This window comes from Triticum aestivum, chromosome 5A (assembly GCF_018294505.1).
Source record: "Triticum aestivum cultivar Chinese Spring chromosome 5A, IWGSC CS RefSeq v2.1, whole genome shotgun sequence".
Lineage (NCBI taxonomy): Eukaryota > Viridiplantae > Streptophyta > Magnoliopsida > Poales > Poaceae > Triticum > Triticum aestivum.
In genome coordinates, this window is record NC_057806.1 from 670316958 (window position 1) to 670328506 (window position 11549).

Here is an 11549-nt window from a genome sequence, read left to right on the forward strand (position 1 = left end):
TAGAGTTCTCACTACCCATTCATATCCAGACTCTTTAGCTTTTAAAATTCTCCTTTCCCCTTTAACCATGAAACGATCCATGTAGTACATACCAAACATGTGGGCGACCATACCTAGTTTGTTGAGCCTCTGCCGCCTCAATTGAAGTAGTGCTAGCACTCTATTGGTCCTTGTATATTCTTCTTCCTCATCACTAGAGTCATCATCTTCATCAGTCCTGTCCTCATCACTAGACTCATCATCTTGGTCTGTACTGTCCTCATCACTAGATTCATCCTCATTCTGCAAAGAAAAGCACAAACAAATAGAAATCATGAAGTCTACAGACATAATGAACATATCATCAACACATGCAAATACACAGATCGGTAGATAATAATTTGTCCAGAAACATAATGATTAAGGCCACATTAGTCCACAAATCATGTCATCCACGACTCAAGACACAAGAGGACACACATGACTCAAGACACAAGAGGACACACATGACTCAAGACACAAGACTAGCTGACACAGATCATTCTGCCTTCATATCTCGCCATCTGCTGCATACATGTTCTTTGCCCTGCACCATCTCTTCAACCATATCAACCTAGCTTCAGGGGTCTTCATGTTCTGGAAGACAGTTCTGTTGTGTTTCTCCTTGAATAAATCACAAGCAACAATGGCAAGGTTCTGACAGTTTTTTACTGACTGAGCACGTTCCTCACTTCTCCTAACCTTTTCATTGCCTTGGTTCACAAGAGCCTGCAAAATAGAGTCTGTTTTCTCACTTTCCTTCTCCAACTTAGTTTCAATGTCCTTCATATATTTTACAAATGGACCCCGAGTTTTGCCTTGAGTACGAGGCATGTTGTCTAAAGTTTTGCTTCTCTTTGAAGGACTACTAGCTGTACTCCTTAACTCTGAGCGGCTCCCTCTCTTTTGAGTGTTGGTACTCATAGGGCTCGACACAAAGCCTTCATTGCCATCCAGGTCATCATCATTATTTAACTCCAAACAATCTTCTGTCCCAGGAACATAAGCAGATGAACCATCCACAGCGACCTCATGAAATATCTCATGTAACAGGGGCATATACTCAGGGTTACCATTTCTAAATTTCTTGAGATTTGGTCTGTCCTGAAAAGAAATAATAGAAAGAAATCAGCATATATATCTTCTGTCATTGGAACATAAGCAAAAATGAACACTTGAAGGAGAGGGATCAAGAATATAAGCAAAAATACCTTGATTTCTTTCTCCCACCAATCTGCAGTTGCCGTCACTTCGCCATCTAAGCCGCGGCCGCAGCCGTTTTGCTGCTGCAACCATACCCAATCATTGTACAAGCCCTTCAAGTTAGTTATTTTGTTCCTGAATTCCCTGCTTGGATGCCACAGCTTTGCCCTTTCCCAATATTTCTCCCTCATATTCTTGTATGCCTGAGGGCTCCAAACTCTACCAGCGTAATTGCCAGCATCTATTTCCTCACAAGCTATTTCACATAAAGTCAATGTATTTCTGTCTTTCCAGTTAGCCTTGCTTTTTGGCCTCTATTAAAAAAATGTATGAGAAAACAGAACAAGTACTATTTCAGATACTGTACTATTTTTGATAAAGATGACAGAACAAGTAGCATGAACAAGTATTTTCTTTCATTTGTCCAAACTGAACACCTTGTTGTAGTTTCTACTTTCTACTTTCCACTTAACAAGCTGTAGTTTCTACTTTCTACTTTCCACTTAACATACATTCATTCAAGCAAACACAACAATTGGACAAATATTGTACCTGGATATGCTGGTTCAGCATGCTGTCGTCTTCCTCTGCCTGAACATCTTCTTCAGCTGGTTCATCTTCTTTCTCAACATCTTCTACCATGATCGGTGCTGCCTGCCGCTGCCTGAGCGACTTGAACCAGCACCACCTCGTCCCGACGTCGCGACGACCTGCTTGGCACGACGATCCGGGGCCCTCACTGGGGGGAGACCTTGGTGAGGTGGACGACCCTGCCGCTGCGCCACGCCGTCCGTCCGATGGAGGGGCACACCATGGCCGGCCGCACTCCCGGGATGAAAAAGGTGCGTGTACATGCGCATGTTGGGGTAAGAGGCGGCGATGGTGGAGTTGCCGTTGAGGTCGATGTTCTCCAACCCGATGGGAGCGCGGAGCCCCCCGGCCACCGAGCCGCGGCCGAGCCCCCTGCCACCGAGCCGCGGTTGAGCCCCCCTGCCACCAAGCCGCGGCCGGCGGATCCCCGGAGACGAGGGGGCGTCATCCCCCACCCGTCCTCGTCGATGTGGTGCACCGCAGCACCGGAAGACGCCGTCTGCGAGAAGAAATCGAAGGGGAGTTCGTCGTCGCTGTCCATGGTACGGACGCGGGAGCGCGGCGCGGCGGAGTGCTGCGGGCGCGGCACGGCGGAGCGCTGCGGGCGCGGCGGGAGTACGGACACGGGAGCGGCGCGGCGGAGTGCTGCCGCGGCGGCGGAGTGCGGCGGCGGTGGTGGAAAGGGAAGCGGCGGAGTGGAAAGGGGAGTGGCTGCCCCCTGCCTGCGTGCGAAGGGGATGGGGCGGCAAATGCGTCACCCGCAACAGGATGGGCCCGCCAATTAATTAGAGAAGAGACTTTAGTCACTTTTAGTTGGGGGTGGGGTGACTAGGGACTAAACTAGTTTTAGTCACCCATTAGTCAGAGGTGTTTGGAGGTTTACTGACTAAAAGTGACTACTACTAGTCTCTAGTCTCCAGTCACTAGTGATCCAAACACCATCTAACATATGATACTATACATTACAGATGTAATATCATAGACTAGTATTATATGCATGATACTAATATATGATCCTCACTATTACAATCAGCCTTAAAATAACGGGGAGATTCCATTCCATTCTCAGGGTCGCTTGCCATTTTCAGCCTGACCAACCCGATGCAGCCAGCCAGCCGTGACCACATCAAGAGTGGCTAAATTTAGTGTTTTGACCATTTTTAAAACCTGATCAAGATTTGACCCTGCCTTATAATTTTTTTAGAATCTGATCATTTTCTTAACGTCAGGGTCCATGACGGTAGGGTTGCACATCCTACCGCAAAAATAAATTAAGTATGAAACACAGTGCGTGCTCGCGTCTATCGCCGGACACCTTGGCGGTAGAGGTGCACAGGCTACCGTCAGCCTATTTGGCGGCAGGGGTGTTTCCTACCGCCAGAGACCAAGACGGTAGGCTGTTACACCCTACCGCCATGGACCCTGACGGTAACAAAAAGGTCAGATCCTGACACTTTTACAAACTGAGGTCAAATCTCGATTAACTTTCAGATAAGGGTCAAAACATGAAATTTTGCCACCAAGAGTAACTAGCCAGTTGATGCCAAGGAATGATTGTCGGTTGGGTTTGTCACACCGCATTTAACTCCCAGGTTGTTTCCTTCCGTGATTCCCCTCCTGCCATTGGACTCTAGCTACCTGCAAGTTGGCCGTGTCGTGTGGACCTGTGGCAGTGCTATTGCTACTGCTAGCTACTGGCCGCGTTGCTTGCTAGGACTGGGACTGGGAGCACAAGCGTGAGGAGTTTGCCGGGAAAGAAATTAAGGGAAGCAAGCATATTCTAGAGCTGGTGCCTAGCTAGTAGAACTTGAGCGGCAGCCGGCATGGATCAGCTTGACGAGCAGTCCTTCCTCGACGAGCTCATGTCGCTGCGCCGGGAGGAGGCGCCGGCGCCGGCTCCGGCTCCGACTCCGTGGCAGGCGTATCCGGGCAGCGCCATGATGACGACGAGCGAACTTCTCTACTATGGTGGCGAGGACGTCGCCGAGGCGAGCAGCAGCATGGACTTGGCCGGACCGTTTCTTCCACAGTCCATGGTGCGCCACCGCATCGGCCGCACGAGGAATTCAACTTCGACTGCCTCAGCGAAGTGTGCAACTCTTACAGGAGCTGCGACGGCGTCGTCCTTGGGCCTGGGGTCGTCCACGGGGCCGGCCAGGCGCTCGCTCAGGAGCCACTGCACGACGCCATGGCGGAGGACGACCCGAGCGGCGGCAACCTGCATCGCGGTGGTGGGTCGCCGTCGTCCCCGGTGCCGTTCATATTCGGAGCAGGAGGCGCCGGGGAGAGCTCGGAGATGACCAGGGGTGTCTTCTCCGGAGCCCACCCTAGAAGCAAGCTCAACGGCGGCACCACGTCCAAGAACCTCATGGCGGAAAGGCGGCGCCGGAAGCGTCTCAACGACCGCCTCTCCATGCTCCGCTCCATCGTGCCCAAAATTATCAAGGTGTGTGGCAAGTCGCAACTCGCACTGTCCTGTGACCTAATAATTAGTTAATTAACCTAGCTAGTGATTTCTTAATTTCTATCGAGTACCAGCTATGAATTTGAGTTGTGGACCTCGATCGAATCAATCGATCAATCTGTAGATGGATAGGACCTCGATCCTCGGGGACACCATAGACTACGTGAATGAGCTAACCGAGCGGATCAAAACCCTTGAGGAGGAGATCGGCGCCACGCCGGAGGAGCTGAACCTGCTGAACACGAGCAAGTTTGAAGTCTATATGTTCTTTCATTTGAGAGAAACAAAAAAGAGAAATCTTTTTATTGTAAGTTAGTTGAAGAGCACGGATCTCAAAATAATGTTGGAGGGCTGAAGATAAGAGATTCCATGTAGTTCGGCCTATAGAGAAACTTTACAAGATGCCAATGAGGAATTCCACCAAGGTACACACATCGCTCAGGCAGCCACACATCAAATCACCTAGTTCACGATGATGCTCCCTAATTTTGAGGTTCTCTAGTTTATTTAATTGAGGTGTTCAATTTAGATTTGATTCATAATTTTGACCAGGTGTTGCTTTATAATATAAAGCGGGAGAAAACCTTTTTTCATATAATTTTGACCAGGTCAACAATATCTCAAGGAGCTCTTTCATTCACTTGAGGACTTCTATTTTAGATTTGATTCACGATTTTGACCGAGTTAGCGATTTTTCAAATTAATTGGCACCAGCCAACCTGCAAACACAACAGTCCCATGGACCCTCTCACCAGTGGCGGACCTACATAGGGGGAAAACCGTGTCATGGCCCGCGGCCCGCCCAGCTCCCAAAGAAAACAATGCAAAGTATGAGCCTGACCAGGCCATTTTGAAAAACAAATTGGGTGATATTCTTTAGATTGGCCCGACCTGCACTTAGTTTGTAGCTCCGCCACTGCCTCCCACTACTAAAAGAAGCATCATATAGTATATACTGGCACCAATGTAAGAAATTTCCTCACATCAGTATGAGTTGATTAGCAGATAACACAAAATCACACCGTTAAAAATGCCCATAGAAACACCGTATTATATATATAAAAATAAAATACACTCCATCTTCCTCAGCGTGAAACCAATTTTTATCTATATGAAATCCTAACAAACAAATGACGCGGTGAAGCGTGCCCAACCCTTCTAGTCTGAACTGATTGTTACCCACCCAGTTTGTCATCGAGAAGTAGGGCAATGGCGAAACGAGGATCGGCATCTGCTATGCCACAAGCCCTGGCGTGCTGATCTCGACGGTGAGTGCGCTAGAGGTGCTGGGGCTGAAAATTGAGCAGTGCGTCGTCAGCTGCTTCGGCGACTTCACCATGCAGGCATCCTGCTCACAAGTCACAAGTGAAATATTAATAGTGTAATTTTTTGGTGGAGCTAAATTTTCCACTAATTTCTTGGCCGAATCCTGAATGTACATGTTTTTTGCACCATTATAATTCAATCGTCGATGCATGGTGTGTGGTGTTTATAGGAGGAAGGGGGGAGCCGAGTGACAAGCACCGACGAGATCAAGCAGGCACTATTCAAGAGTGCAGGCTATGGAGGAAGGTGTCTCTAGATCAGTCGAGCACGCCAATTCATCAAGCATGTAGCAGAACAAGGTGCATGTAATTCTGTAATCGTCAATGAGTTCAGTGTTTGCATATATTTGCTTGATATGTTTCGAAAAATATCTGCATGAGTCAACCATGCAGTGTTTATGTTAAATTTTTGAATAGTAGTACTATCTAAAGCTCAGCTTTTTGTGACCAGATTGTAATAGTTGGGCGTGTGTCCGTGAGTGTAATGCATGCATGTATGGAGTGGAATATTGGGATTTGGCCGACATGAAAATATACCAACCTGTTGTTGCATTTGGTTGGGCACTGTTACAGCTTTTTGTTTCTTGTGTATGTTTAGCTGTTTCCTGACAACAATTGTTCGTCAAGTTTTGTCCTGGGCTATACGAACTCAGTGGTGAAGGACTGGGTACATATATGGGCACATATGAACAAGCCCTGACGAGTACCTCTCGTACTTTACACACAGTGGTCCGTTGATTCCTTCCATGTTTGGAGAATTGTGTGACCGTGCTGTGTGCATTTTACACCAATACTAACATACTGATTTGCACATATACTGTGTTGAAATCGTTATTTCATGGTCTTATCCAAAGCGATACAAACTGGAGACAAACATCCACGCACGGGGATGCAAACTCTCGACTGCTATGTTGATGCGATAGACATTGAGAGAAATTGTGAGTTGAAAAATCGATGAGTGAAATTGAATTTCATGTTAAACCTATAACATTTATAGATGCTCCCTAGTAACTTCTTGGTATAGATACTTTCCACTGCAGCTCCGAGTTAATTGTTCAGACCCAGAGTACAAATATTTTTAAATGTGGAATTGTATGCATACTTCTGTTATAATTCGTGCATGCAAGCTACTCGAGCATCTGTTTTTGCGTGTAATCACCTAGCATAATTATAATAAACCATAATCTGACTATATTGAATAAGTAAAACATGTATAACAGATAGAAAATGAAGATGTATTGGTGTGGAGAATGGTCTATCGTGCATCCTACGTGGACGTTGATGAAGGAAGTACTCCCTCCTTTTCGATTTATTAGGCTCATCTCATTTTTTTGGTTTTTCCATATTATAAGTCTTAGGCTTCACTTCTTTTAACCACATGTTCACATTTCAAGGTGCATTAAATTGATGCTTGCATGGATTAAAAGAAACCAACCAATGCATGTAACCATTCCTACTCATTTAGAGGTCATCCATGCATACACTGTAGTTAATGTAGATTAAAGTATAAGTAATTTTGTAAACTACGAGACAAATTCCTCCACTCACCATCTACCTTGGTTGATGAGATTTCAGATTTAAGCCCTATAAACCGCAAAGGAGGAGTATTAATCCCATCTAGGTCTCTCTCGGTGTGTGCCCCCTAGGTATATTGATACGTCCATTTTGCATCATGTTTTCCTACTGTTATTTATCATGTTTTTATGCATAATAATGCGTTTTGGAGTAATTCTAATGTCTTTTCTCTCATAATATGCAAGGTACACACAAAGACGGAGAATTCCGGCAGCCGGAAATCAGGACATGGAAAAGCTACATCAGGCCACCTATTCTACACAACTCCAAACAAGCTGAAACTTACGGAGATTTATTATGGAATAAATGAGGAATATTGGAGCCAATAAGTACTAGAGGGGTCCCATCAGGTGGGCACAACCCACCTGGGCACGCCAGGGAGCCCAGGCACGCCCTGGTGGGTTGTGCTCCCCTCGGCCCATCTCCGGTGCCTATCTTCTGGTATATAATTCATTTTGACATAGAAAAAATAAGGAGAGGACTTTCGGGACGGAGCGCCGCCGTCTCGAGGTGGAACTTGGACAGGAGCACTCTTGCCCTTCGGGGAGCGATTCCGCCGGGGGAACTTCCCTCCCAGAGGGGGAAATCATCGTCATCATCATCACCAACAACTCTTCCATCTTGGGGAGGGCAATCTCCATCAACATCTTCAACAAAACCATCTCATATCAAATGCTAGTTCATCTCTTATGTTCAATCTTTGTACCGGAACTATAGATTGGTACTTGTGGGTGATTAGTAGTGCTGATTACATCTTGTAGTTGATTACTATATGGTTTATTTGGTGGAACTATATTTCATTACAAATTATCTTGCTATCAAACTACTCCACTACTTACAATTTCAGCACTTGCAGACATTACCTTGCTGAAAACCACTTGTCATTTCCTTCTGCTCCTCGTTGGGTTCGACACTCTTACTTATCGAAAAGAGCTACAATTGATCTCGTGTACTTGTGGGTCATCATGGCTATTTTCTGGCGCCATTGTCAGGGAGTGAGCACCTTTGGTAACTGGAATTTGGTAAGGAAACATTTATATAGCATGCTGAAATTTACTGTCACTTGTTACTATGGAAAACAATCCTTTGAGGGGTTTGTTCGGGGTATCTTCACCACGACCGAAACCACAATTAGCTACCCCTCAACCTACTGCACCTACTGAAAATATTGAATATGAAATTCCTTTGGGTATGTTAGAGCAACTGCTAGCTAATCCTTATGCAGAAGATGGAACCGAACATCCTGATATGCACTTGATATATGTGGAAGAAATTTGTGGATTGTTTAAGCCTGCAGGTTTACCCGGAGATGAAGTTAAGAAGAAGGTTTTCCTTATCTTTGAAGGGAAAATCATTGGCATGGTATGGGCTATGCGATGATATTGGATTTTGGAATTGGAATCGACTGAAATTGGAGTTCCACCAAAAAAATTATCCCATGCATCTAGTTCATCGTGATCGGAATTACATATATAATTTTTGGCCTCGTGAAGGAGAAGTATCGCTCTAGCTTGGGGGAGTCTTAAGTCAATGTTATATTCATGCCCCAATCATGAGCTCTCAAGAGAAATTATTATCCAGAACTTTTATGCTCGGCTTTCTTGTGATGATCAATCCATGCTCGATACTTCTTGCGCTGGTTCTTTTATGAAGAAGACTATTGAATTCCGGTGGGATCTTTTGGAAAGAATTAAATGCAACTCTGAAGATTGGGAACTCGAGAAGGTAAAGAGTCGAGTATTAAGCTCAAGTATGATTGTGTTAAATCTTTTATGAATACCGATGTTTTTCAAAAGTTTAGCACTAAATATGGACTTGACTCTGAGATTGTAGCCTCCTTTTGCGAATCATTTGCTACTCATGTTGATCTCCCTGAAGAGAAGTGGTTTAAATATCACCCACCTATTAAAGAATAAATTAAAGAACCGGAACTAGCTAAAAGAGAAAACTATACTTTATAATTTTGATCAAGTTGTTCCTACTGCTTATATTGAGAAACCACATTTCCCTGTTAGGATAATGTAACATGCTAAAGTTTCAACTGTGGTCAACAAAAGTTATATTAGAACACCTAAACCTGATGAACAAATTAAAGTAGAGCCTAGTGTTGCTATAGTTAAGGATCTCTTGAAAGAAAATATAGATGGACATGTTATTTACTTCTGTAATGAAGCTACTAGAATTGCCAAACCCGATAAAATGGATAATCATAGACCCATTGTTGGCATGCCTGTTGTCTGAGTTAAAATAGGAGATCACTGTTATCATGGTTTATGTGACATAGGTGCTAGCGTGAGTTCTATTCCCTTTACTTTATATCAAGAAATTATGAATGATATAACACCCGCTGAAATAGAAGGAATAGATGCCACTAGCTATCAAACTTGCCAATAGAGACACCATCACACCACTTGGGATTGTTAGAGATGTTGAAGTCTTGTGTGGGAAAATAAAATACCCTACTGATTTTCTTGTTCTTGGTTCCCCACAAGATGACTTTTGTCCCATTATCTTTGGTAGACCTTTCTTGAACACCGTTAATGCTAAAATAGATTGTGAGAAACAAACTGTCGGCGTTAGTTTTGGTGATGAGTCTCATGACTTTAATTTTTCCAAGTTTAGTAGAGAGCTTCATGAAAAAGAATTGCCTAGTAAGGATGAAATAATTGGTCTTGCTTCTATTGTTGTGCCTCCTACTAATCCACTAGAACAATATCTGCTAGACCATGAAAATGATTTACATATGCATGAAAGAAATAAAATAGATAAGATTTTCTTTGAACAACGTCCTTTGCTTACACACAATTTGCCTATTGAAACTCTAGGAGGTCCTCCTCCACCTAAAGGTGATCATGTGTTTGAATTAAAACAATTGCCAGACACTTTGAAATATGCTTATCTTCATGAAAAGAAGATATATCTTGTTATTATTAGTGCTAACCTTTCAGAACATGAAGAAGAAAGATTATTGAAAGTTCTAAGGAAGCACCGAGATGCTATTGGATATACTCTTGATGATTTAAAGGGCATTAGTCCCACTCTATGTCAGCACAAGATTAATATGGAACCTGATGCTAAAACCATTGTTGATCACCAACGTCGGTTAAATCTGAAGATGAAAGAAGTGGTAAGAACGGAAATATTAAAACTTCTAGAAGCAAGTATAATCTATCATATAGTTGATAGTAGATGGGTAAGTCATGTTCATTGTGTCCCTAAGAAAGGAGGTATTACTGTTGTTCCTAATGATAAGAATGAACTTATTCCACAAAGAATCGTTACAGGCTATAGAATGGTAATTGATTTTAGAAAATTAAACAAAGCAACTAGAAAAGATCATTACCCTCTGTCTTTTATTGATCAAATGCTAGAAAGATTATCTAAGAACACACATTTTTTCTTCCTTGATGGATACTCTGGTTTTTTACAAATACATGTTTCTCAACCTGATCAAGAAAAGACCACTTTTACTTGTCCCTTTGGAACTTATGCTTATAGATGTATGCCTTTTGGTTTATGTAATGCACCTGCTACCTTTCAAAGATGTATGTCAAAGAAGTGTCTTCTTTTTGTAGTGCTCTCTAAACATGTGGACATGTTTTTGATTTCGGTTTTTCGCTTGAGGACAAGCGAGGTCTAAGCTTGGGGGAGTTGATACGTCCATTTTGCATCATGTTTTCTTACTGTTAATTATGATGTTTTTATCCATAATAATGCTTTTTTGAGTAATTCTAATGCCTTTTCTCTCATAATATGCAAGGTATACACAAAGAGGGAGAATTCCGGCAGCTGGAAATCTGGACCTGGAAAAGCTACGTGAGGCCACCTATTCTGCACAACTCCAAACAAGCTGAAACTTCATGAGGATTTTTTATGGAATATTTGAGAAATATTGGAGCAAATAATGACCAAAGGGGGCCCACCAGGTGGGCACAACCCGCCTGGGCGTGCGAGGGAGCCCAGGCGCGCCCTGGTGGGTTGTGCTCACCCAGGCCCACCTCTGGTGCCCATCTTCAGGTATATAGGTCATTTTGACCTAGAAAAATTAGGAGAGAACTTTTGGGATGGAGAGCCACCGTCTCGAGGCAGAACTTGGGCGGGAGCACTTTTGCCCTCCGGCGGAGCGACTCCGTCGGGGGAACTTCCCTCCCGAAGGGGGAAATCATCATCATCATCACCAACAGCTCTCCCATCTTGGGGAGAGCAATCTCCATCAACATCTTCAACAACACCATCTCATCTCAAACCCTAGTTCATCTCTTGTGTTCATTCTTGTTACCGGAACTATAGATTGGTGCTTGTGGGTGACTAGTAGTGTTGATTACATCTTGTAGTTGATTACTATATGGCTTATTTGGTGGAATATTATATGT

At 43.9% G+C, this 11549-nt stretch overlaps 1 protein-coding gene and 1 pseudogene across 1 annotated transcript; one reads left to right on the forward strand and one right to left on the reverse strand.

Annotated features, from left to right (window-relative positions):
- Positions 1-528: 528 nt before the first annotated feature.
- LOC123108327 (uncharacterized) lies at positions 529-2353 on the reverse strand. The gene is made up of 4 exons (XM_044530144.1): positions 2219-2353; positions 1774-2184; positions 1230-1535; positions 529-1122 (listed from the first exon to the last, which is right to left on the reverse strand). Exons 1-4 carry the CDS (start codon positions 2351-2353, stop codon positions 529-531), a joined length of 1446 nt encoding a protein of 481 aa, XP_044386079.1.
- Positions 2354-3635: 1282 nt separating this feature from the next.
- LOC123108328 (transcription factor BHLH3-like) lies at positions 3636-5858 on the forward strand (annotated as a pseudogene).
- Positions 5859-11549: the final 5691 nt, after the last annotated feature.

Excerpts from the sequence above, each read along its gene's own strand:
- LOC123108327 (XM_044530144.1), bottom strand. The coding sequence starts at position 2,353 with ATGGACAGCGACGACGAACTCCCCTTCGATTTCTTCTCGCAGACGGCG. Across the intron at positions 2,185-2,218 it reads GATCCGCCGGCCGCGGCTTG|GGGGCTCGGCCGCGGCTCGG; the intron begins GTGGCAGGGGGG and ends GCTCGGTGGCAG. Across the intron at positions 1,536-1,773 it reads TGCTGAACCAGCATATCCAG|AGGCCAAAAAGCAAGGCTAA; the intron begins GTACAATATTTG and ends TTTTTTTAATAG.